Here is a 27,541-nt window from a genome sequence, read left to right on the forward strand (position 1 = left end):
AGACTGCTGACTGCCATGGGAAAGCAGGCTAAATTTGAACCCTCTTGGCTACTTGGGGTCTCAATGAAAGGGGTTGAGATGTCTTCATGCCATGGCCTTTTTGGAAAGATACTTCACAGATACAAATTATCTGAAGGACCTTGGAGCCATTCACCAGAAACAAACATTACTTGTTGCTTAGATAGCAGAATATTGCAAAATCTCGAAGAATAGCTGCCTCCAATTCTCTTTGGACTTCAAGCCATCTGACAACTATTTCCTGTCCTTGAGAGAAGAACAGGGTGCCTGTTTCAAGCCCCCACCGAGAAGCAAATTTGCATAAAAGTTGCATATGGTGATTTATAGGTGTATGGATAATTGCCACAATATGACCAGAATGCAATGCATCTCACCATAGTGATTAAGATGCTTAACTAGCTGTAATTTAGAGGGACCAATTTGCAACCAGATTCCATTCTGTAAGGAATGGAATTTCAGTGCGTTTGTGTGGCATTTAGTGCGCTGTAAAATATAAATGTGGGGTAGGCTGTCAGGCTTGGCTGTCTTAATTAATGTGGGCATTTTATGCACCATAAATTAAAATATAAGAACAGGAAAGGAGCTGGAGCCAGATGCCTGGGCTGTTTCGCCCTGGCTGCCTCAACCACTTCATTCTCCTCTGCCTTCTGTTTTGTGGCAACAGAAGGAAAAATACGTCAACATGAGTAGCTTAGGAAGGCAAAAGAGGCTTCTTGTTTCAGTAGTCTGGAGTGGGGTGCAACGCGAAGGCTCAGGTTGCCTCTGTTATTTTCCTGGTCTGACCAGTCAAACCACATTCTGGTAGGTATCAAAAGGAGTTATACATTTCAGACCTGGCTTAGCAGAAAGTGCTACCCCAGGATACCCCTGACCCACGCAATTCTTCCACGGTGCTCCCCATCTCTGTCAAGTTCTGCTTAGGTGGTGAAGGCGGTATTTTTAAAAGGGAAATACAGTCCCTGAGGCCCTGCTGAATTGGAGGGAAGGAGAGTCGCTTCTGTCAGTGCCGAGCCAAAGCTGAAAGCAAGCAATACTAAAACCGGGAGGGGGCATTCCCAGCCTGCATTCCCCAGGTGAGCAGCCAAAGCTGGAAGGTGGAACCAGTGCTCAAACTATGGGGTGGGTGGGGGGTGGAGGTAGGGGAGCCTTTATTAAATCCACAAGCCCCAACCCCTGTCTCCCTCTAATTTTAGCCACATCCTGGGCCTTGCATCTTTAAAAAAAAACAATAGTGAAGCACACAAACCCGCCATAACTCAGGCACTACTAGATTCAAAAATGCAGCAAACAGAAGATTTTTCACTGCCAAACAGGCACTGGGCCCTAATTAAGGCTACCAACTGAGCAGGTCCTGAGAGTGGAAGCTGGCATTGACATTTGCAATGAGTCCAGAGCGTACCACAAAAGTTGTCTAGCCATCTACAGTGTAAAGTTTCTAAATGCTTATGAAGGGAAGGGGGGGAAATAGCTCTGTCCCGTGGGGAGCTTGCCTGTACACAAAATAACCACCTCTACATGTTGCTAGGCACATAAAGCCTTGGAATGGTGGTGTCCATAACACAAATTTGCATAACATTTGTATATGCTAATTCTATTTATATAGATTCAAATTTAGGCCCACCTTCAAAAGAGAAAAAAGGGAACTCTGGCTTTTGTCATCAGAGCTTATTTTATGGGGTGCCAACAGGATTTTCTGGGCTCTGTGTGTTATATATAGACTGGGTCCGCCACATCACCTTCCCATACATTGGCAAGAACCACTGTACATATTAAACTCATACAAGACTTGTCCCACAAACATGATTCTCTTCCCTCTCTCATGCACAATTTTTTCTCCTCCCCTGTGAAGCTTTTGCACATCCCTACAGGTATTCTGCCACATCAGGACCATGCACACATGATATCTGGTAAGCACAGATCACACAAACAGGAAAATGTCCAACGTACCAAACAGATAAGTCAAGAAAGATAGTCACGCCACACATGATGTGCATTGTATCACCCACTCTTTCCCTTCCTGCCATTGGTCTGCTCAGAATCGGTCTCCTCACGGTGTCTCTCTCCCCAAGGGGTAAAATTATAAGGGTACCAGCATTTTCTACCAGGGAGAAAAGTATGTGTGAGGGGGGAGGATTTTGAGTGCAAATCCAGACCAAGGGAAAGGTTTTCAGCACCTCTTCTACCCTTCCCCTCCTGTTCTTGATCAGCCTCAAAGCTCCAGGCAGTTGCTTTGCTCTTTAAAAAATGCTGAGGAAAAAGCCATGCAATCACATGTCATGTATACTTTGCCTCAAAGTTTGTGAGAGCTCTGGCTAGGCCACAACTGGAACCCAAGAGGTTTCTGATTTAAGCCCTGGCATCTCTGAAGGGCAACCGGCTTCATCTTAACCCTAGTTAAAATTATGACAGGAAAGGAATGGGGCGAAGGCTTGATGAATTCACATTTTTTACTGCTCAACTCCAATTTTAGTCCCATTGTGTATACACACCTGTTACTGAACGCTACTCAAGGAGTCCTAAGAGGAGGATAGGGAGAAGGGCTTTCTGCTGCAGATAGTTCTCAGGGATAGGAGCAAATAAAGGAGCACAAATGAAGAAAAGGTGGCAGGTACAGGAGGTAACCCATGGGTACGCAAACTAAGGCCCGGGGGCCAGATCCAGCCCAATCACCTTCTAAATCTGGCCTGCGGACGGTCTGAGAATCAGCGTGTTTTTACATGAGTAGAATGTGTCCTTTTATTTAAAATGCATAGGGGTTATTTGTGGGGCATAGGAATTCGTTCATATTTTTTTGCAAAATATAGTCTGGCCCCCACAAGGTCTGAGGGACAGTGGACTGGCCCCCTGCTGAAAAAGTTTGCTGACCCCTGAGGTAACCTAAGCAGCAGCATGTGGGTTTAAGAAGGCAGAGGTGAAATCAGGATACAGTGGTACCTTGGAAGTCGAACGGAATCCGTTTCGGAAGTCCGTTCGACTTCCAAAAGGTTCGGAAACCAAGGCGTGGCTTCCGATTGGCTGCAGGAACCTCCTGCAGCCAATCAGAAGCCGCATCAGACATTCAGGTTCCAAAGAACATTTGCAAACTGGAACACTCACTTGCAGATTTGTGGCATTCGGGAGCCAAAATGTTCGACTTGCAAGGCATTTGGGATCCAAGGTACGACTGTACTTGTGTAGTACAGCCCTCCCATTAGGCAACATGATGTTGAGATGTGGCAATGAGGTGCTGCCTTAAGGTAGTTGCCTGCTCTCAAGTATGGTGGATAATGACCCCACCCCCGTCACCAGTATTGGAAAAAAATACAACTACCTGTCCAGTCATAAGATGTAACGGGGGTGGGTACATCTTATCCTTCACCTTAGACAGGAAAAATTATATATATATATATATATATATATATATATATATATATATGCATATGCATATATATATATATATATATATATATATATATGCATATATATATATATATATATATATATATGCATGTGCAGGTATACCACTAACTCATACAGAAAACATTGAAGCGCTGTACAGCAAGTATAAAATCACAGTAAGCATATAAAAATATAAAAACAGAAACACCATAAATATTTGGCCAGTCCTAGGCCAGTCCTGTACGAAGGTGAGTCCGCCAGCACCTGTGAACCTTTCCAAGGATGACAACAGCCATCTTTACCAAGCCTTTGTGTCTACCTGCAGTAAAACTTTACAATGGTTCTTTTATTTGTGAAACAGGTAGTATGTCATAGGACAAAAGAAGCTGGAAACCTGGGATTGTAAACAGTGGCTAATCTCCCTTTAAACAAACAGCCCAACCTAGAAGGATAGGGAAATGGGACTAGGTGGGGCACAGCTAGCTATGTTTTTGGCTTGCTCTGTGCCGGTTCACCATCATTACCGTTACCACATGCAAAGAGATATTTAAAAGGGGGAAAGATAAACTCTTGGATTCATTAGTTCTCTAGCAAGGTTTCCCAAATTTGGGTCTCCAGCTGTTGTTGGACTACAAAGCCCATCATCCCTAGCTAGTAGGACCAGTGGTCAGGGATGATGGGAACTGTACAGGGTCGGATTTAGGTTTGATGAGGCCCTAAACTACTGAAGGTAATGGGGCCCTTTATATGTCCAGCTGTCCTTTGTCAACAACAAATTGTCGCTGTTTTTTGTGTTGAATATGTGCTATATGGTAATTTATGGACCTAATAGGCATCTAAAGCCATTTGCACATAACAAAACCAGTGATATTTTAGGAGGCGGGGGCCATTACTTACATCACAGGAGCCTACACAACACAAAACACTGTTGTTGTATGTGGGTTTTATTTTATTTGTTTTTTATCTTATATTTTGGAAATGTACATACAGGTTGTTGTTTTTCCTTAATTTTTTTGGGGGGGCCCAAAAGAGTGGGGCCCTAAGCTATAGCTTGTTTAGCATATATGTAAATCCAGCACTGGTCTGGAACTGTAGTCCAGAAACAGCTGGAGACCCAAGTTTGGGAAACCGTACTCTAAAGGCTCTTCTTGCCTTAGGGCTGTTGCTTAGCCAGCTTCTTCTGTAGCCAGCACAATCCTTAAGAATGCTGCTTCGGTGAGGAGGAATTAAAGAACCTTTTAATGAGGGTGAAAGAGGAGAGCGCAAAATATGGTCTGAAGCTCAACTTCAAAAAAACTAAGATCATGGCCACTGGGCCCATCACCTCCTGGCAAATAGAAGGGGAAGAAATGGAGGCAGTGAGAGATTTTACTTTCTTGGGCTACGTGATCACTGCAGATGGTGACAGCAGTCACGAAATTAAAAGACGCCTACTTCTTGGGAGAAAAGCAATGACAAACCTAGACAGCATCTTAAAAAGCAGAGACATCACCTTGCTGACAAAGGTCCGTATAGTTAAAGCTATGGTTTTCCCAGTAGTGATGTATGGAAGTGAGAGCTGGACCATAAAGAAGGCTGATCGCCAAAGAATTGATGCTTTTGAATTATGGTGCTGGAGGAGACTCTTGAGAGTCTCATGGACTGCAAGAAGATCAAACCTCTCCATTCTGAAGGAAATCAGCCCTGAGTGCTCACTGGAAGGACAGATCGTGAAGCTGAGGCTCCAATACTTTGGCCACCTCATGAGAAGAGAAGATTCCCAGGAAAAGACCCTGATGTTGGGAAAGATTGAGGGCACAAGGAGAAGGGGACGACAGAGGATGGGATGGTTGGACAGTGTTCTCGAAGCCACCAGCATGAGTTTGACCAAATTGTGGGAGGCAGTGGAAGACAAGAGTGCCTGGCGTGCTCTGGTCCATGGGCTCTGGTCCATTTCTTCCCCTGCTATTTGCCAGGAGGTGATGGGACCATGATCTTCGTTTCTTTGATGTTGAGCTTCAAACCATATTTTGCGCTCTCCTGTTTCACCCTCATTAAAAGGTTCTTTAATTCCTCCTCACTTTCTGCCATCAAGGTTGTGTCATCTGCATATCTGAGGTTGTTGATATTTCTTCCAGCAATCTTAATTCCGGCTAGGGATTCATCCAGCCCAGCCTTTCGCATGATGAATTCTGCATATGTTAAATAAGCAGGGTTAGACCATTGCATTAAAAAAACCCCAAAACACTCTTGGTTATTATGGTAATATACCACATGTCTATCCAAAAACATTTCACACAGTTGAAACAAATCCAGCTATATTTTGAAATCTTTTAACTATGCTGGTTAAAATAACCCAAATAATCCTGCGAATTGTGGTTTTAGTGAGGATACAGAAGATTATTTGACTACCCTCTTCGCAGAGCTACAGTTCCGATAATTCTGTGGACCAAGGGAACCTTTAAGTGTCTACTCAGGAGTTAGCCTCCTTGGTTTGACTTTCCAACAGGTAAGTGGGTATAAGATTGCAGACTAACAGCACAATCTGAACTTTATCTATACTCAAAAGGACATCCTGTTGAATTTAATGGGGCTTACTCTCAAGTAAATAGAGTTAGGATTAAGGGTGGAATGCAGATCCTTCTTTAATCTAGAAACCAAGCTATTTGTTTTATCCTTACACAGAGAGCAGTCCAATAAATATTTGCAGAGCCTCATAACCTTTGTACCTCAGACACAATAGGACGCAGGCACAAAAAAGTTTTCTGGACTGATTGCAAAATTAACTTCAGTATTCAGGCAACCCGTACAGCAACATTATGAGGTGCCAGGATAGATGATTGCCAGATTCCTAGGAGTTAGGTACCATCTATTTATGAGTTTAAGGGTTAATTCTCTATTGGTTGCCGAAACAGACGTAAACAGACGTTGTTTGTTTGTCTAAAGTCCTGTGTCAAGTTCATAGCCAAAATTGCATTCCCAAGGACAATTGAACCAACTGATGCACTGAATAGAATGGTATAGCTTGCAAATGTTATACTTGGACCATGTCCTTCTGTGGAAATTACATGTCATTGAAATGTGGCTAGTGGTCTTGTGGCTGCCTTATTGGTCATTGGGTTAGCAAAAAAAAGTTGCAGATTTGTTGGAGTAGCAGTCAAGGGCATAGCTGTCAACTTTTCCCTTTTTTTAAGGGAAAATCCTATTCGGAATAAGGGAATTTCCCTTAAAAAAAGGGAAACGTTGACAGCTGTGGTCAAGGGGTTTGTAAGTTTCCTAATGTAGTTTGTATTTCTTGGACTGAGAGTGTTGTGTTTCTCTTATAAAAGTCACATAACTGGTATGCAACTTTTCCCCACCTTCTGACCACATCAAATTGTTGTGAGGTAATGTGAAATAGTAGGATTTTTGTTTTTTGGGGGGGCAGGCCTTTTGCTGGGGGGCAGGTGGAAGTTTTTAATGTCTGATGTTTTATTGTATTTTAAATATTTTGTTGGAAGCCACCCAGAGTGGCTGGGGAAACCCAGCCAGATGGGCGGGGTATAAATAATAAATTATATTATCACCTCAGTTAGCTATGTATTTTTATTGATTGGGGGGCAGCTACCCCTCCCTGCCCCCCCTCCCGGCTATGCCCATGTCTCTTTCCATGCATTAAGCATGGTTTGCATGACTCTCCTTCAAATTTTTAGGCAAGTTCTAAGTTTTTGCTTTAAGAAAGGGTATTCTGAGGTCCATATTCCCTCAGCTAGTTCTGTTTCCCATCGGTCCCATTGTTTTGAGGTGTCATCTAAAATAAAAGGGATGGCGTGTCTTACTTGGTGACAGAGCCTCTGACTTGGGCTGCAGATTGTGGGTGCTCGTGACATCACTTGTGCCATCATATGCGTGCAACATGATGTCATGTCGCACATGTGCCTTGGGCCGAAGCCTCTGCCTCCTCAGTGGGGTCTTTGATGGGGGTCCCTGTGCAGCCCAGCTTCTAGGGTGCATCTGCGGCCACAGCAGGCCTCAGGGGAGGTCTCACAGCAGAGGGCTTGGTCTGGTCACAGCAGTGGCAGCAGGGGTGGGGCGGCAAAGCGCACATTTTTTGGGCCGTGGGCACAGGCATCCACAACCCCATGGAGATTGTGTCTATGTCATGCTGTGTGACGTCACATGTGCGACCCCGCTGGGCACCCACAGTGCAAATTTTGTGGGTACTGATACGGAACGGGGGGGCATGTCTTCTTCACCTTCTTCTTCGCTACACTATATCAATTTATTTCCAATTGTCAATGTCAAAAGGGACTAAAATCTATAAAATTCATAGAAAATCAACGTGCCAATTTGCTCAATTTCTCTAGGACTCCATCACACCTCCCCTGTCCTCCATAATCCCTCAAGCAAGGTGTCAAGACCCTAATCCTGTCAAATCACTCTGCCAAGCCTTTCCTCCAGGAAATGCCAGTACATGGACCATTGTCTTCTCATCAGGATGTGCTTATCTGCGCATATCTCCAGCTCTGCATATTCCCCCCTCCCTCCTCCATATGTTAATCCTGTGTAACCCAACCTCTTCTTAATGTATTCATGATGTAATCTGTGTAACCCAACCTCTCTTTAATGTATTCATGATGTAACTGGGATGTATTTTGCACTGTATTCTGGGACATGGAGGGAAGTTTCAAAAGTTTATGTCACCCCTTTCTCGCTGTTCAATCTCGCCTTGAACCTGTTGCGCAATAAACTTGGATCTTCTGCAGCTTGCTCCTGTCTCCGGCTGAGCTCATTTTTCCTCCGCAGGGACCCGCGGACTTAGTCCGACGAGCTGGGTGGCTGAGCAGCCTCGCACCCAGTTTTTTACCGTAACAGTGCCAAGGCCCCCCAGGCCCCCCAGAGATGGCGCCTATGCTTGGAGAGCAATAAAATATAGCTCCAGGCATAGGATGCTCCAGCCTCCTTTCACTGTGGGGAGAAACAGGAGTTTGGCATTTATTCTGGGCCTTTTGCAGGAAAAAAAGAAATGAATTTTTTCCCCTGCCACTTTCGTATCTAGTCGAGTGGGGTCTAAATTGGGAATGATTGGAATAGAAACAGCAGTTTTGCTAGGATCATTGTTTTTACCATTACTGATTTGTCTGGGAGGGTGACATGGGTATTGCTCATTTTTTTCCAAATGTTGAAGAATTTTTTTAAAAATATACTTTTTACTGAGTTTTCCACTTTTATCATAATCACATTTTGTGACATAATTCTATAACTTAATACATTACTCTATAAGTGCATCGACCTCCTTCCCTCCCCCTTTCTGACTTCCACACATCTTTCTGTATTTTCTGCATTTCTAAGATCACATATTTACCTTCTATCTTATTATAATTGTTCACCTTATTATCGGTAAGTCTGTTCCTTATATTTACATCACAAAACATTTCAATTCCGACCTACAAACATTTTCAGATGTTTACAATTTTCTTTCATATAAAGTATAAATTTGTTCCAGTCCTTTTGAAACAGTTAGTCTGGTTTCTCTTCAGATCGTATAAATCTTTCGCCTTTTACAAATTTTGAAGAATTGTCTGCCATACAAGGGGATAGTTTTGTGAATAGAGTCTGTTAAGGTTTCTTGTTATAATACAGTGGTACTGCGGTTTACAAACTTAATCCGTTCCTGAAGTCTGTTCTTAAACCAAAGCCGTTCTTATTATTATTTTTTTTGAGAAATATTTATTAAGATTTTACAAAGACAAATATACAAAAACACATAATAATAATAATAATAAATAAAAAATAAAAAGATAAGTAAAACATACAGAAAAAACAAGAAAAATTAAAAACAATTGTTTTTCATAACATAAAACTCATTTGCTTGTTTCTTTGACTTCCTCACACCTCCCCTTCTTGTATTCCCATTTAAATAATCAAATCAGCAAATCCTTACCCTCTCTCATTTATCTTATCTCTATAACTTAACATTTTATAACTCAGTATTTTCATCCATTATCAATTCATTTTTGCATATTCTTATTAACTTTGTTGCCAATACCACTTATTTCCAATCCAACACCATTTTAGTTATTTTTTTTACCTAATTATACCCTTCTTCCATATTCTTAAAGCATTACAGCTGGAAACCACTTAATTTCTATCCAACATCATTCTAACATTCATTGATTTTGCAATATTTCTGTAAATAGTCTTTAAATTTCTTCCAATCTTCTTCCACTGCCTCTTCTCCCTGGTTCCGGATTCTGCCAGTCATTTCTGCCAGTCCCATATAGTCCATCATCTTCATCTGCCATTCTTCCAAAGTGGGTAAATCTTGTGTCTTCCATAAACCAAAGCCGTTCTTAAACTGAGGTGCGCTTTCCGTAATCAGGCCTGCTGCCGCCCGTGCCCTTCCACCGTTCGGCTTCCATTCGTAGACTGAGGTAAATTCACAAACCGGAACACTACTTCCGGTTTTGCGGAGTTCGTAAACCGAATATTTCGTTAACAGGGCTGTTCGTAAACCGAGGTACAACTGTAATTCTTAAATATCTATGCTTTGTGTGACAGAGTCTAATGCCTGTGAATTCTGTGAGTGTTTTTTGATTCTTGGGTGATACAAGGAAGCATAAAGCTTCGGATTGTGACAAGCTAACCTGCAGGCCTGCAAAACTGTTAAGCTCTCAGCAGGTCAGGTGTCACAATAATTAAATCAACAGCAAATAACCCAATTGTATAGTTTGGTTCCCAAACTGGATTCCTTTGATGTCTGGATTCCTTTGTGTCAGAACAAGCTATATGCCTTGTTCTGAGGCATAAAGCTAATGGTTCTAAAGCTAGGATGAACAAAAAGGGAGGGTGTACCCCAATACACATTTCCCTTGGAATAAGCACCCCCATAATGAATTCAGGTGGGATTACTTCTGAGTAGACATGTATAGGATTCTACTGTTAGATGGTGTCTGGTGGAAAAGATATCAGGTTGCAGCAAGGCTGGCTGGGACAATGGGCCACTCTCCTTTCGAAAATGAAAAGCCAGCAACTATTGAAATCCAAGGGAGAGAGCCTATTACGTATTTCTTTGTCCAAGAAAGCCTGGCTGCAACCTGATATCCCTTTACACTTGGCATAATCAAATGCCTCTTTCTTTCAATTTTAAGGCTGTTACATACAGATTTCAGACCACCCTTCCCATCGTACTCAGAAAATGTTCTTCTCCTCTCTCCTAGTCTCCTTTTAAAAACTATTATTTGCTAAATACAGCTTGAAGGAGTTTTGATTTACTCAAAGACTGGCACAGTGCCTTGTGGTTTCTGTTCCTTTTCCTTTTTTGTCCTAGTAAAAGTATTGTTTTACTATTGCTGCATGGAATTTTCTAAATGCCCGACATTGCTACTTGTGATTTTCCACTTTGTATCAATTTATTGGGTTTTTACACCACTCTACTCCTTGTACATTTCTCCTGTTCCGATTCCTCAGTGAATACGATGGCCTTGTTCCTTGTGGATACCTTTGAAAGGGCTTCATGACTGCCAAAGTTCTATCCTGCTCCACAGAATTGCCAGTTCTTCAACCAGTCTTGATTCCGTTCCCTGGAACAGCAGCTTCAGCTGCAGACAGTCGCATGTGTTTAATGCTTATCCCCATGGCATTAAAAGAAAAACCACCTGTTGGTTCTAAACATCCATGTTTGTGTGTATGAGTGTGTGTGTGTGTGCATGCGCGCGCGCGCGCATATGAAAAAGCATTCACACGAATTAATAAGAATGAGATACCATTTAACTAAAAGGGGCAGAATTTAAATCATTACAACATGCAAATTCCCCCCCACTCAGTTCCCATATCCTTGCTTCTCAATGCAATATCTAAAATATTTTCCTTTGCCGTTTCCTTTATGAGGTCCATGCAACTCTTTGGATTATTTACATAGATAAGAAAGGACATTTCTCTTTGTCTCCACCAGCCCCTCTGCAAGTAACATTAGATAGTAAATGTCTTTGGGTGTCTTTGAGTCGCAGCTATGTTACAATTAACACCTCCTTGGTCCTCTGTGAAATTAAATTTTCTCCCATTTTCCAAAAAGGAAATAGTTAAGGTCGGTGTACATACAGTATTAAGTTTCAGAAGTCAGCACAAGAGATGTAGTAACAAAATATAGCAGGCAGAAAAGAACCTTTGGCAATTTGTAATGCTGAGGTAGGGACGCGGGTGGCGCTGTGGGTTAAACCACAGAGCCTAAAGCTTGCCGATCAGAAGGTCAGCGGTTCGAATCCCCGTGACTGGGTGAGCTCACGTTGCTCGGTTCCTGCTCCTGCCAACCTAGCAATTCGAAAGCACATCAAAGTGCAAGTAGATAAATAGGTGCCGCTCCTACGGGAAGGTAAACGGCATTTCCGTGCGCTGCTCTGGTTCGCCAGAAGCAGCTTAGTCATGCTGGCCACATGACCTGGAAGCTGTACGCCGGCTCCCTCGGCCAATAAAGCGAGATGAGTGCCGCAACCCCAGAGTTGGTCACGACTGGACCTAATGGTCAGGGGTCCTTTAATGCTGAGGTAAGGGAGTATTACAGATTCCTCAACCTGCAGTTGTGGCAGCTCAAGCTGTGAGAACAGGCATTTTATAAGCACAAAAGAGTGTCCTTCTTTCCTCTGTGAAATATCAAGAGGGGTATGCCCCCCGTAGCTAAAGTTTGGATCACCAAGTTCCATGCCCGAAGAGGAAACATACAAGAACAGAGAGAAGTTGTTGCAGTCTGAATGAGCCTTTTTGTCATGGAGTTGCAAAAAGCAGATTGCACTACAATGTTACTTTCCCTTGTCCCAGATTTGCAGCCAAGGGGGGGCCAGTAACTTCACCGTCTTTCTGGCCTTGACTGGCAAGCATGTGAATTGGACGGGGAACGAGAACCACAACTGCACCCTGTGATGGGAGGGTGTGGGGCGTTTTGTAGGAACCTGGCACACTCAGGGACATTCTTCTCTGACTTTCCAGCAAATATAATCAGTCTTGAGACCCTTAGCGTGTGGAAAAACAAGGGGTTATATTCTGACAGGACTCACTTTCCCAGTTGCTTAGCAGGAGCAGCACTACACATTGCCTTTGGGCAAAGATCTGTTTCCAAAAACACGATTGTCATCACCAGTGAAATATATTCGGAGTGTGGATTTCATGCTCTTTATTCAGCTCGTAGTAGTGAAAAATGGGAGTTCCCCCAAAATATCTGCTTTATATACATTATTTACACAATGGGCCGCACGTGATTGGCTAATTCCAGGATTCTCCTGTAGGCCAATCAGGTTGCGGATTCACTTCCACCTGGAGCTGGGTTGGGTGGCTCCTGAGGACCAATCATACTGCTGCATTGTTCTAGGACCAATCAGACTGCTGCATTCTGAATCCTATTGTTCTAGGACCAATCAGACTGCTGCATTTTGGATCCTATTGTTCTCAGTACATAACACCGATGAAAGGGGTATGGTAGCTTTTAGGGGAGAATCAGTGGACATAACCGATGGGTGCTTTATTTGCCCTGTGCCTACTTATTATCTTTTGCTAATATTCTGGTACCAGGGATTACCACATTTCGTTCCTTATTGGTTTGGATATGTTACGCTGAATGTTATTAAAATATTAGTTCTGTACTTGTGTGGTCTTCCACATCCCACACCCTCTTTTTAAAATTACTGTTTCCTCCGCAATAAGTTTACTTAATATTTGGATCCTGGCTGGAGAATTAGGAAATCCTGGGCTGCCCAGATGACAAGATCCCCCTCTCAGCTTCACTGATGTGGTCCAAAGGAAAACAGAGCAATAAAGTGGTGCCTCAGTTTAAGAACAGTCCGGTTTAAGAACGGTTTGGTTTACAAACTCCACAAAACCAGAAATAGTGTCTTGGTTTGAGAACTTTACCTTGGTCTAAGAACGGAATCAGAATGATGGAAGGGCACCGGCGGCAGGAGGCCTCATTAGGGAAAGCGTGCTTTGGTTTAAGAACAGTTTTGGTTTAAGAACAGACTTCTGGAACGGATTAAGTTCGTAAACCGAGGTACCACTGCATGTTTGGCACCAGCTGGGCTGCAGGTTGCCAGAAGGAGATATACAAGGTGCCTTAGGGTCTCCACTCTGGTTTTGTGTTGGGTTTACTCCTTAGCCTTATCTTCTCCTGAAGATATCCTGCAAGGCAGTGGAGGTTTGGGTCAGAGTTTTCCTTCTCCTGGATGGACTACCTTCACAGGTTGAGGAGCCACATTTGACCCTCACTTCCTTCTTCAGCACGTGCAGAAACTGCCTTCTTGATCATTGGACCAACTATTGGTCTCGTCTGCTCAATCCCATTGGGTACTCTCACCTGGTTTGCCAGCCAGTCAAAGCTGTTCCCGGGGTGTGATCGCTGTTGCATGCTGACAGATTCTAGGAGACACAGGTGAGAGCTGAGTGCAGGGTGTGGACCAAAGGTGGACAAACTACACCAGAAGAAGAACAATGTGTCCCCCACCAAATGGACTACAGCTAAAAGGTAAAGGACCCCTGGATGGTTAAGTCTAGTCAAAGGCGACTATGGGGTTGTGGCGCTCATCTTGCTTTCAGGCCGAGGGAGCCGGCGTTTGTCCACAGACAGCTTTCCGGGTCATGTGGCCAGCATGACTAAACTGCTTCTGGCACAACGGAACACCATGATAGAAACCAGAGCATACGGAAATGCCATCTACCTTCCCGCCGCAGCGGTACCTATTTATCTACTTGCGCTGGTGTGCTTTTCAACTGCTAGGTTGGCAGGAGCTGGCACAGAGGAACGGGAGCTCATTCGAACCACCGACCTTCCGACTGGCAAACCCAAGAGGCTCAGTGGTTTAGACCACAGCACCATCTGCATTCCTACCAAAGGGACTTCCTCTCCCCTAACACCCATACACCTCAGTGGAAGGATTAAGGCAACAATATACTGAATATATACATACTGAAGGGCAAATTAGGATCGAGTGGCTGTTCCACTAAATCTCCCCTTCCAGTAATGAGAGTGTAAGATTGCTCTACCTGAAATTAGGGGAAACTGCAGCTTTCATTTTGCACGGTTTGTACTACCCCCATTCAGAAAAGGAGAGGGAGCCTGACACAGCCCTTTTTGAGCTCTATACCGCATACCTCCAACATTTTTCCGATGAAAATAGGGACGTCCTAGTCAATAATTATAATTATACCCCACCCATCTGACTGGGTTGTTCCAGCCACTCTGGGCAGCTTCCAGCATATATAAAAACATAATAAAATATTAAACATTAAAAAAAACTTCCCTATGCAGGGCTGCCATCAGATGGAACAGGGGTTGCATAACTCCATACTCTCCAACATTTCTCCCATGGAAATAGGGACTTCCTACCATGCCCTCCAACACTTCTCCAATGGAAATAAAGGTAAAGGCAAAGGGACCCCTGACCATTAGGTCCAGTCATGATCGACTCTGGGGTTGTGACGCTCATCTCGCTTTATTTATACAGCTTCCGGGTCATGTGGCCAGTATGACTAAGCCGCTTCTGGAGAAACAGAGCAGCGCACAGAAACGCCGTTTACCTTCCCGCCAGAGCGGTACCTATTTATCTACTTGCACTTTGACGTGCTTTCGAACTGCTAGGTTGACAGGAGCAGGGACCGAGCAACGGCAGCTCACCTCGTTGCGGGGATTCAAACAACCAACCTTCTGATAGGCAACCACCAACCTCCTGATAGGCAAGTCCTAGGCTCCGTGGTTTAACCCACAGCGCCACCCGCGTCCCTCCCAATGGAAATAGTAAAGGTAAAGGTAAATGTACCCCTGCCCGTACGGGCCAGTCGTGACCGACTCTAGGGTTGCGCGCTCATCTCGCTCAAGAGGCCGGGAGCCGGCGCCGTCCAAGACACTTCTGGTTCACATGGCCAGCGTGACGAAGCTGCAACTGGCGAGCCAGCACCAGTGCCGCACACGGTTTACCCTCCCGCTATAAAGCAGTACCTATTTATCTACTTGCACTTAGGGGTGCTTTTGAACTGCTAGGTGGGCAGGAGCTGGGACCGAACGACGGGAACTCACCCCGCCGCGGGGATTCGAACCACTGACCTTACAATCAGCAAGTCCTAGGCACTGAGGTTTTACCCACAGCGCCACCCGCGTCCCCCCAATGGAAATAGGGACGTCCTAAAGAAAAGCGAGACATTCTGAGATCAAATCAGAAACCAGGACAGTTTCTGTAAATCTGGGATTGTCCCTGGAAAATAGGGGCACTTGGAGGGTCTGATGCCGGCATAACTTGTAAACTGCCCTGTGATCTTCAGATAGAGGGTGATGTATAAATTTAATAAATGCTAACAATAATATTAAATAATAACTTCTACCAACAGGTCTTTCCCTTAGCTGACACAAGTAGATAGGCTGGGATAAGTTATTTACACGGACTTAAGGCCAGATCAGTGGGGTGGGGGAAAGGTACATTACAGCCTAATTTCTCCCAGCCAATGTATTTGGGGGGCTAGGATTGCACCCTAAATTAGTGATTTGCATAAAGGAAGAAAGAACCCTGCACGTATGAAGGTATTTCGGTGCACTGGCATGTACTATAATAGGGCTGATTTCTTTGTACGTCTACTGGGTGGAGACTGAATATTATGGAGGCAGCTCTCCCTGTGCTGTTGCTGGCAGGATATTTCTCTGGCATTCTTGCCACTGTGCGGACAGTAATGGAAATACAGGTCTTGGACATGGTAGAATGGATCTGAAAGCATCTATAATAAAGTCAGCAGGCTGGAGTGTACAATGGCAAAACAGGGGGATCCCAGGAGACTTACTCGTAACAGACACAGCTGACTTTGTGATGTAAGCTCATAACAGCGGAGGGTTCGATATTGTATCCTGCTGTATGATTGGATGCCTGTGAGACACTCAGCAGTAAACATTTATTTACATTGTTATCATTATAACTCATTTATAGTCATGACAAAACTCAGGTTTTTTATAAAAAAAAACCCACCATGCAGAATATAATCTAAATCAATGCAGAAGCTACTACAACTACTCTTGCACAAGCTTTATTGATATAAATCTCAAAAATGTATTTTGCATAGTTAAGTTTTTACCTCTATCTTAAGTATATTTTATTTTATTGCTATGACTAGTGGCTGATGCAAATAAAGATTCTTCTGATCTGATCTTGCACAAACTTATCGTTTGTGCAAATTTTGCCGTCTCCAAAATATAAATGCTAGAAACTTGGTGGAGGAAGCGGAAACTGGAAGAATGACAGTGTGTGACAGACTTCCACCCCCACCTGGAAATGTAAGGTACCCCTTTGCTGTGAGGTTTTTTTACCTCTTTTCCTGTAGCTAAGAGCAATGTCACCATCTGTAGACATTTAATGTGAGTGGCTAAAACAAGCTCAACAACTTTGGAGTCTTCCTTTAAAAAAATCTCAAGAACTTTCGGGGTGTCCTGGTTTTTACTTTTTTAAATATGGCAACCCCTAAAGGCACACTGGCATTAGAGAAAATTTATATGCATGCCATGAGACGCCTCACTTGCTCCTTTTTGCAGATCCCATTGCTACTGAAGGCACAAGAACGGACTGCTGCCGATCTTAGACGCCTCTGAACTTGCAGACCTGAAAACAATTCGGTTCTCCCCCGCAGCCGTCTGACAGATGCTGATTTTCCTCTTGCCGTGCACTTATTTTTTTAAATCCCGTTTGCTTAAAAATGAATGAATGAATGAATGCAGGACCGGATTTAAGTTTGATGAGGTCCAACTGTCCTTTGTCAACAACAATTTGTCGCTGTTTTTCGTGTTGAATATATGCTGTATGATATGGTAATTTATGGACCTAATATGTATCTAAAGCCATTTGCACATAACAAAATATGTATTTTTATCAAAGTAATTGTTGACAGGAAATACAATTAAGAAAAAGTATATTAATAGTGAAATTATTATTACATCCAGGTTTTTTTTCCTTTATTCCCCCCCCAAACCCCCCCCAAGCTATAGCTTGTTTAGCTTATACGTAAATCCGGCACTGAATGAATGACGCTCTTTAGAGCAGCTTAATACTAAAACCGCTTTTAAAAAACCCCAAACAAAACAAAAAGCACCGGTACCTAAATTTTAAACTACATTTCCCACGGTGCACTGCGGCGGCGTGGCAACCCCGGCACCTCGGCCATCATCACGTGATTCGCGTGCAGTATTCTTGTTCTCCCCCCCCCTTTTTTTTTAAACCACGTGGGAGGGTGGAAAGCAAGAAAGACCTTCCGGGGCAGCATGTTGCAAAGGATAGTGGTGAGGGGCAAGTGCACGTGGGTGGGGCTTGGAGGGTGGGTGCCTCAGGGACTGCGGGTGCAGTAGTGAGGAGGGGGGGGCGGTGGAAGGGGCAGCCCCCACCCCACTCCGAGAACCACCCCTTGCCTAGATTTCTCCTGCCTCAAGCGCCTCCTGGAGCTCCCACCCGCCGGTCTCCTGAAAGGCAAGGAAGCGATCCGAGCCTTGCACCCGCGGGCTGAGCGCCTCCTTTTTCCACAGCTGCTCCCTAGCCTCCTCTGCAACCTCAGAGGCGGAATATGAAGGCGGTGGTGGCAGCCCCTTCCTCAGCCTTTTGCCCCCCTCTCCCTTAGTCGAAGGCCCCTTTAAACTGGAAGTGCCATTTGAAGCTGCTGCGGGGGACAGATGTTGAACAGAATTAATAATAATAATAATAATAATAATAATAGTAATAATAATAATAATAATAATAATAATAATATTATACCACAGAGCCTAGGAGTTGCTGATCAGAAGGTTGGTGGTTCGAATCCCCACGACGGGGTGAGCTCCCGTGACTCAGTCCCGGCTCCTGCCAACCTAGCAGTTCGAAAGCACGTCAAAGTGCAAGTAGATAAATAGGTACCGCTCCGGCAGGAAGGTAAACGGTGCTTCCGTGTGCTGCTCTGGTTCGCCAGAAGCGGCTTAGTCACGCTGGCCACGTGACCCGGAAGCTGTACGCCAGCTCCCTCGGCCAATAAAGCGAGATGAGCGCCGCAACCCCAGAGTCGGTCACGACTGGACCTGATGGTCAGGGGTCCCTTTACCTTTACCATTTGAAGCTGCTGCGGGGGACAGATGTTGAACAGACTTAATTTGAATAATAATAATAATAATAATATGTATTTATATCCCGCCCTCCCCAGCCAAAGCTGGGCTCAGAGCGGCTAACAACAGTAAAATAATACAGCATTCTAAAATCAATTCATTATAAAATCAGTTAGAATAGACTTTTCAGTTTCCCCCACGCTTCCACTTTTAATTCGTATGCACGAGGCGGTTTACAAGCTGAAGCAGCAGTAAAATATACCACACCACACATAACAACCCATGTATTTTGTCCAATCCCGTTTTCCAGCCCATCTAAACTGGGGGTCCTCGCCATCTCTTGTTGCTACAACCTCTGTAAAAGGATGTAGCAAGTGTGGAAAAGTTTTTGCTACATCCTTTTACAGAGGTGGAAAAGTACTTTTTATTTTCTCCTGAATGTACCACTCCTCAGTTTCATTGTGGTCACCCTGAGTTCTAGAGGTTTTTGGGGGTGGGTAGGGAGTGGGCCGGGGGCAAAGAATGTCCATTTTATTTGGAGCATCCATTCATGATTCTATAAACCTGTATTATGTTGGTTTTTGGAGCCAGGAAGACTCAAATGCTTAGCATCTCCTTATAAGTAGCCCCGCAGGATCAGTGCCTGGTCTGTCTCTCTCCAAAGGCTCTTCTTCCTGCTTTGTGGTGCTGCCAGGGCAGTGGGAGGAGAAGGGTCAAGCCCATAGCTGTCAACTTTTCCCTTTTCTTGCGAGGAATCCTATTCGGAATAAGGAAATTTCCTTGAAAAAAGGGAAAAGTTGAAAGCTATGGTCAAACCACCATACTGGCCAACTGCTTAAAGCAAGCCACTTACAGTGTTTATTGGGGGGTGGCAAATAATTTTGGGATGTGCAACCTTAGAGGCATCCCTTGCAGAAGAAGAAGGAGGTGGAAAAATCCATGCCAAATTGCTGTCCTATGAGATCTCGCCCACTGAATTGCTCAAACTGGATCTAAATGTGGCAAAAAGGTGTATAAATCAAAGGCTGGATGATGCGGAGGTATAACAAAATTTCGTAGCTGGTGGTGGAGTCTGCTCGCCGTTAAATATCGGCATAACCCCTATCTACCGCGCTCCGTCCTACTTAACATCGCTTATGGCCGCGTCTCACCGATATGCCTTCATTAGAGCTAGGTTTAATGTCTTTCCAACAAACGTGCTGAGACATAGATTCACTAAGGGCCAAGTCCCTTCAATGTGTGCGTGTGAAATGAAAACATCTGAATCTCTACATCATGTTATGTTTATCTGCCCTTTGTACAGTTCAGCCCGTGCTAGTATACTAAACTCCATAATCCAGCCTATGGCTGACAAATCAGTAGACCTACAGCTTGCCTGGGTTCTTCAAGATGTGGATCCTTATATTACCCTACAGGTTGCTAAATTCCTAACAGCCGTCCTCTCGTACAAGAGACGGAATGGAATGTTAGTTGATTATTGATAGTTATAAGAATTTTCTATAATGACATCAGATATTGATTTTAGTGTAGTGCCTAAAATTTTTAATCTTAATCTTCAACTTTTCTTATGAATGGCTAATATCTGTCCTTGTGAGTTGTGAACTGTGTTATACTACTTGTGGCTTGTACGAGTCCGCTGTTTTATTTGATTTGATTTGTTTTGATTTGTTTTGTTGTGTTGTGTTTCATGATGGGCGTAAAGCCGAATAAACATTTTGATTGATTGATTGAAGGAGGTGGGTGGGAATGGCAGCTCTTAGGCCCTATGCAGGTTGTACACGGAGGTGATGGTTTCATCCTGGTACTGCGACATTGCTGTGGGCCCTGTAGCACATCATTGCTGGTGGCCACAGAGTGGGAGGGGAGACATCATTTCTTTGAGAACTGGTATAGCAGCTAAGAGGATGAGGTTTAAGGAGCTGGGTACGTTTAGCCTGGATAAGAGGAGACTGAGAGGAGATATGAAAGCCATCTTCAAATATCTAAAGGGCCGTCATGTAGAGCAAGCTTGTCATCTCCTGCCCTGGAGGGTGGGATTCGAACCAAGGGCTTCAAGTTGCAAGAAAGTAGATTCCGAGTCAACATTAGGAATAGCTTTCTGACAGATAGAGAGCTGTTTTGACAGTGGAACGGACTCTCTCAGAGGGTGTGGTGGGCTCTTCTTCCTTGCAGGTTTTTAAGCAGAGGCTGGATGGCCATCTGTCATGCATGTTTTAGTAGTAGTAGTAATAATAATAATAATAATAATAATAATAATAATAATTTATTATTTATACCCTGCACATCTGGCTGGGTTTCCCCAGCCACTCTGGGCAGCTTCCAGCCGAATATTAAAAACAATAGTAAAGGTAAAGGGAGCCCTGACCATTAGGTCCAGTCGTGACCGACTCTGGGGTTGCGGCGCTCATCCCGCTTTATTGGCCGAGGGAGCCGGCGTAGAGCTTTCAGGTCATGTGGCCAGCATGACTAAGCCGCTTCTGGGGAACCAGAGCAGAGCACGGAAACGCCGTTTACCTTCCCACCGGAGCGGTACCTATTTATCTACTTGCACTTGGACGTGCTTTCGAACTGCTAGGTTGGCAGGAGCAGGGACCGAACAATGGGGGTTCACCCCATTGCGGGGATTCAAACCGCCGACCTTCTGATTGGCAAGTCCTAGACTCTGTGGTTTAACCCATAGCACCACCCGTGTCCCTATTAAAAACAATAGTGTTTAAAAACAATAAAGCGTTTTGCTTTAGTTGAGATTCCTTGCATTGCAGGGGGTTGGACTAGAGCAGGCTTCCTCAAACTCGGCCCTCCAGATGTTTTTGGCCTACAACTCCCATGATCCCTAGCTAGCAGGACCAGTGGTCAGGGATGATGGGAATTGTAGTCTCAAAACATCTGGAGGGCCGGGGTTGACGAAGCCTGGACTAGAGTTGGGGTCCCTTCCAACTCTGTGCTTCTTTGATTCTAATCACCAAACGCAAAGTGTTGTCTTTGAAGACAAACACATGGGGATATATGATAGTCTGCCATGCAAGTGCGACAGCTGGTTGCGCTGTGTGTCAAGTGTTTCAAATGCACAAAAATAGATTGATGGATAAGTGTTGCTGTTCTCTCATGAAAGTAGAATGCCACACCTTTCCTTGGGTTTCTTTGACCTGGCATCCCTGCTGAGACCTTCCTCTACACTCACAGGTGCTAAAAGCAGCGTAGTCTCCTCCTTTTCCCTCTGAGCATGAGGGCGCATTGATGAATGTGGCAGTGAATTTGAAAGGGTGTTAATGAAAATGCTGCACCTTGAATGGAGGATTGCAGAGGAGCTGCTGGTGGTTATTGACAGGGGTGAGTGTCTGTCTGTTTGGTAACCGGCCTTCTCTCTGCCTGCAGCGCCCCTTGCGGCTGGGAAGCCACGTCCTCTCTGTGGCTCGGAGCCTGCACCAGTCTCCCCGGAGTCACATCCCTCTCATTCCCATTGTAGTGGAGCAAACGGTAAGCACAGGGGAGGGGAGGGAGATACTCCTCTTTATCAATGTATTTTTGGGAAAGGGAGCAGGCTGGGAATTGCAAAGTCTGAAATAACAGGTGTTTGTGGCAGTGGCTGGCAGTTACTGTCAGGCTCATAGCAGTAATTTGTTAAGGGTTGTGCTACATTGCAGGCCCATCAATGCAAAAACTGCAGAGACCTAACTACAAGCAGGTTACGTTTAATACTATGCAATTGCATTTGAAGGCTCTTAAGAAAATTTAAGAATATGGACAGGGCTTTGTACATTGTGCTAAGTCTTTTTGCAATTGGAAGAGTTTTCCTTCTGATTGCACAAATTATTGCCTGTACATCTTTTATCATATCTCCCTAAGGGTGGATGCTATTTCAATTTTAATTCTTTTTGGTAATGACAGCCAAAGTGTCAGGGATGGAGTTTGTGGAGACCAGAATCACGGTGCAGCCGTGTTTTAACTCCCCTGATTTATTTACGACTCTGCTTTCTGTCGATGCACGCCTTGGTTTTTAACAGCATGCAACTGTTCCAGTGGCCTTCAAAATGGCTTAACTTTGTTCTGCTCTTAGAACCATGCTAAAGAAAGCTTCCAGCAAGGTGTTTCCTTCGTATGAGACTGGAGGTCCTTCCCTCTGAAATATGCTGGGACTTTCCTCCTCCACCAGCGCCGAATCCCAGGCCTTGAGGGTACTTGTGCTGATCTTCTCTCTGTTTCAGGGTCGTGGCGAGCGAGCTTATGACATCTACTCCCGCCTTCTGAGAGAGCGCATAGTCTGTGTCATGGGCCCAGTAAGTACACAAACTCCTTCTGCAGCGAGGCAAATGGGTCCTCTGTCACAGTGTGTCCATGTGTAATAATAATAATAATAATTATTATTATTATTATTATTATTATTATTATTATTATTATTATTATTTTCCCCTGTCCATCTGGCTGGGTTTCCCCAGCCACTCTGGGCGGCTCCCAACAGGACATTAAAAACATGCTAAAACATCAAACATTAAAAACTTCCTTAAACAGGGCTGCCTTCAGATGTCTTCTAAAATTCAGATAGTTGTTTATTTCCTTGGCATCTGAAGGGAGGGCGTTCCACAGGGTGGGCGCAACTACCGAGAAGGCCCTCTGCCTGGTTCCCTGGAACCTTACTTCTCACAGTGAGGGAACCACCAAAAGACCCTGAGAGGAGGACCTCAGTGTCCAGGCTGAATGATGGGGGTGGAGACACGCCTTCAGGTATACTTGACTTCAAGTATATATTGACTTGAGCGGGAGGTGGGCTTCTTGCAGCAAGGAGTTCCCTTGCTTCTCATCCACTGCCTTTCATTCCCCGTCTACAGATTGATGACAACGTTGCGAGCTTGGTTATTGCACAGCTACTTTTCCTGCAGTCAGAAAGCAACAAGAAGCCCATCCACATGTACATCAACAGCCCAGGTGAGAGGCAGCGAAAAGCACAGAGTGACATCAGAGCAGCTTCCCTACAGAATCTCCTCTCTCTCACCTTATCTTTAATGCCACTTTGGTGTTTAAAAAAAGAAATGGGTTAAGGAGGCATGCTGTGTCTAAATTTGGGGACCGCTAGTGACTTCTCTGTTCCCTCTGTAGGTGGTGCGGTAACATCTGGACTGGCTATCTACGACACCATGCAGTACATCCTGAACCCCATTTGCACATGGTGTGTGGGGCAGGCAGCTAGCATGGGCTCCTTGCTATTGGCTGCGGGCTCACCAGGCATGCGCCACTCTCTGCCCAACTCCCGCATAATGATCCACCAGCCGTCAGGTGGGGCACGGGTAAGTCAAACCCTGCTGCTGCTGCTTTCTCTTGCAGGGGCCACACCTCCTTCTCTAGCCAGCACCCTATCTTGATGCTTCCCTGGGCAAATTGCTCCCCGGGACGTGGGGCATGGGGTGCAGATCTTGTATCCATCCTCTGCCTAGGGGATGCAGGTGGCACTGTGGTCTAAACCACGGAGCCTCTTGGGCTTGTTGATCAGAAGGTCAGTGGTTCGAATCCCCGTAGTGGGGTGAGCTCCCATTGTTCTGTCCCAGCTTCTGCCAACCTAGCAGTTCGAAAGCATGCGAGTGCAAGTAGATAAATAGGTATCACTGCGGCAGGAAGGTAAATGGCATTTTCGTGCACTCTATCACGGTGTCTCATTGCACCAGAAGCGGTTTAGTCATGCTGGCTACATGACCCAGAAAACTGTCTGTGGACAAACGCCGGCTCCCTCAGCCTGAAAGCAAGATGAGCACCTTTGACTGAACTTAACCGTCCAGGGGTCCTTTACCTTTACCTTTACCCATCCTCTGCATTCCCCAGTGCTCACTGGTGAGTGAATGACCTCAGCAGATGACAGAGTAACATTTTCCACTGACTCTGATTCCTGACTTCTAGGGTCAGGCTACAGACATTGCCATCCAGGCCGAGGAGATCCTTAAACTGAAGAAGCAGATCAATGCCCTCTATGCCAAGCACACCAAGCAATCCCTGGATGTGATTGGTAAGCATTGGAGCCAGAAGGTGGGGCAGGGAGACAAAACCTTGTGTGCCAGGGGAGATATCTAGCATTCGGACAAGGGAGAGGGAGGCCATATGCTTGTTCCAGCCTCCAGTTTGGATCTGTTCCTTCTTGGACACCACTGTGGTGAGATAAAGCTTTCTGAAGGCGCCTGAAGCCAAGCAAGTCTGAGTCTGGCCACCTAAGATCCACATGTATGTCATCTTGAATTCCATGGAGGAAGAAAGGCAGGGTATAAACCAGAGAAGGGGAACCTGTGACCCTTCAGAGATGTCAGGCTCAGCCAGTGTGATGATATGAGCTGTGGTCCAACATCCTCTGCAGGGCTGCAGATTCCTTTTGATGAAAAGGCAAACAAACAAATAAAACAAGAATTCCTTCCGTAATAACACAATTTCCTTTCAAAAATATATATTTTTAATTAATTCATTAAGATTTTCTCATAAGACAGCTACATTACAACTACAGAAGATGCAAACTGAATCACTCTTAAAAGTAATTATTGGTCCTTAGCACCCACAGAGGACAGAAGCTCCTCCCAGCTCTCACCTGGGATCTTTTCTCTCTCCTCCCAGTCTTTCACCCTGGGAGACTGACATTTCTCTCTTTCTGTCTACCAGCTCCCTCCCTGGTCAGCCTTGAGAGGTGCTGTCAGATGATTAATTGGGCCGGGGTGGGGTCAGGGCTGGACTTGCGCTTGTGCATTGATTCTATTATTATGTAAACAAATAATCCTGGAAGGCTAAGTAAGGGTTGATGGGATCCTTGCAGTGTCTAGCCATGGATGCTTCAGGTGCAGAATGGCAGTGGAGAGGGAAGTTGGGATGGAGCAGGGAGACTCTGAAGGCCTCCTGAACTCAGTAGGACTTTCTCCCTGGTATGTGGGCTCACACTTTTTGGTGCTTTTCCACGTTTATGTTACCTTTACGTGTTCTTAACCCTCACAGAAGCTGCCATGGAGAGAGATCGTTACATGAGCCCAGTCGAAGCCCAGGAATTTGGCATCTTGGACAAGGTGCTTGTTCATCCTCCACACGATGGGGAAGATGAGCCAGAGCTGGTTCAAAAAGAGGCTCCTCCTGGCTCTGCTCCCACCTCTTCCTCAGCTGAACCCTGAGGGATCAACGACTTCCTCAGATGCTTGTTGTGTCAGGAATTATTTCTGCAGCGCCAGCACTCTGAAGTGAGGACGGTGTTACTTCCCCAGGCTGGTTGGTTGGAGTCCTTGGAATTGTTTGGGGATGTCTCCCCTTAGCAGGCCTTCTCTTAGCGGAGGGTCCCACATGTAGCTGGCCAGCTGTGTTTACAGGAGCTGGTCTCTTTGCCATTTTCTCCTCAGCTGATCCAGTTTCCTTCTCGCTCCTCCAGTTGCACCATTGTATAAGAGAGTGATGTTTTTAAATTAAACTTAGACCTCTGTGGTGTGGGTGTTCTTTTTTTTCCTTGGTTTTCTAAGTGAAAGGCTATTGGCAGCAGATCTTGAGGTTCCCTCAACTTATGGGTCCGCTGTTTATATCAGTCCCATAGTCCATAGCATTGGCTTGTGGGAGATAATTTTGCTGGCTGTTTCAGAATTGTGGCCCGGCCAGTTTGCCAAAACATTATCTCTGCCAGGTAACCAAGAAGACCTTGTCCTGCCATCTAGCTCTTCTGCAACCACACAATATGGAGGAGGCCCAGGATGGTCCACAAACATCTCTATGCCACATCCATTAATAATCATGGCTTTCATAGTTCTAGTTACAGGCAGGTAGCCGTGTTGGTCTGCCGTAGTCAAAACAAAATTTAAAAATTCCTTCCAGTAGGGTCTGGTGACTTCTGTTTCAGTGTATCTGAAGAAGTGTGCATGCACACGAAAGCTCATACCAATAACAAACTTAGTTGGTCTCTAAGGTGCTACTGGAAGGAATTTTTTTACATGGCTTTCATACGCAGTGGTAACCGATGTACGCATAGATGTCTTGGCTTTGCCAGTGCAACACAGTCACAGTCAAATGGGAAGCAGAATTAGGAAGGGCAGGGGAAGCCGATTGCTTCTTTCTTTGCTCCTACGGCACCATCCTCCATTCTCCCTGCATGTAGCACATCACAGTGGAGAAGTGATGACTAAAAAAGGTGATTCTGCTTGCTTGGCTGATGTCCTGCACGATGCAAGGAAGATTCTCCAGAGCTGCTGTAGAAGCTACTGGCCCAGAGGTGATAGATGGAAGTGTGAGTTGGGGGAGTTTGCTGCTGTGGCCCCCCAAAAGTATTCCCCCCCCAACAAGACAATGACACCAAACTCTTGCAAAAGATAGCTGATGTGCATGTTCAAGAGCAAAGATTTCCAGAGAGAATGGAAAACAGATATCTGAGCAGGACTCGGAACACTAAGAGGTGGTTTGCAACTAGGCTGAGAAGTAGTCCCAGGGTTCGCATGGGCACCCATCACTGAAAACTGCTCTTTTAATAATCTTCTAATCAGCGGGGGTGGGTTCACCATCTTAATATAAGATTCTCGCGTTGCAGGGGGTTGGACCAGATGACCCTCATGCTCCCTTCCAATTCCACAATTCTGTGGTTCTCACAATGTTTCAGAAGGGACCCTGTGTCTCAGAAATTGTGGGTTGGCTCTGGGAATCAAATTAATCCCATAACTCCCAAACTAAACTATGTGCAATATTTTTATTTTATTTTTTTAAATTAGAATCCCATTTATCCACAGTTGGATATAAGTACAGTGGTACCTCGGGTTAAGTACTTAATTCGTTCCGGAGGTCTGTTCTTAACCTGAAACTGTTCTTAACCTGAAGCACCACTTTAGCTAATGAGGCCTCCTGCTGCCGCCGCGCCGCCGCTGTGCAATTTCTGTCCTCATCCTGAAGCAAAGTTCTTAACCTGAAGCACTATTTCTGGGTTAGCGGAGTCTGTAACCTGAAGCGTATGTAACCCGAGGTACCACTGTATTTGGTGGAAAAAGTAGAGAGAGGGCACCCGGACAATCTTACAGCATTTGAAGTGATGCGGTTTGGGGTTTTCTGAAAGCATTTTCGTAGACGATCACTTTGCAAAAGCACTTTGCCATGTAGACAGCATGAGCCAAGGGTGCCAACTTGAATAAA

At 45.0% G+C, this 27,541-nt stretch overlaps 1 protein-coding gene and 1 long non-coding RNA gene across 3 annotated transcripts; both read left to right on the forward strand.

Annotated features, from left to right (window-relative positions):
- The first annotated feature begins 17,574 nt into the window (after nucleotides 1–17,574).
- On the forward strand, nucleotides 17,575–25,861 carry CLPP (caseinolytic mitochondrial matrix peptidase proteolytic subunit). Its single transcript, XM_083594034.1, has 7 exons — nucleotides 17,575–17,644; nucleotides 21,806–21,907; nucleotides 22,636–22,707; nucleotides 23,257–23,353; nucleotides 23,525–23,712; nucleotides 24,317–24,422; nucleotides 25,388–25,861. Exons 1-7 carry the CDS (start codon nucleotides 17,627–17,629, stop codon nucleotides 25,555–25,557), a joined length of 753 nt encoding a protein of 250 aa, XP_083450160.1. The 5' UTR covers nucleotides 17,575–17,626; the 3' UTR covers nucleotides 25,558–25,861.
- LOC310753085 lies at nucleotides 18,711–20,766 on the forward strand. 2 transcript variants are annotated; one of them, XR_014543165.1, is made up of 3 exons: nucleotides 18,711–18,806; nucleotides 18,840–19,357; nucleotides 20,164–20,766. It is a non-coding gene; the product is annotated as an uncharacterized lncRNA (long non-coding RNA). The 2 variants fall into 2 exon arrangements; XR_014543166.1 differs by having other exon boundaries at nucleotides 20,167–20,766.
- Nucleotides 25,862–27,541: the final 1,680 nt, after the last annotated feature.

Source organism: Podarcis filfolensis (assembly GCF_964270895.1).
Source record: "Podarcis filfolensis genome assembly, chromosome: 17".
Classification (NCBI taxonomy): domain Eukaryota; kingdom Metazoa; phylum Chordata; class Lepidosauria; order Squamata; family Lacertidae; genus Podarcis; species Podarcis filfolensis.

Bases quoted from the DNA above. Each gene is read 5' to 3' on its own strand.
- CLPP (XM_083594034.1), top strand. The intron at 21,908-22,635 runs GTAAGCACAGGG...TCTCTGTTTCAG, and splicing joins CCATTGTAGTGGAGCAAACG to GGTCGTGGCGAGCGAGCTTA. The intron at 23,354-23,524 runs GTGAGAGGCAGC...TTCCCTCTGTAG, and splicing joins CATGTACATCAACAGCCCAG to GTGGTGCGGTAACATCTGGA.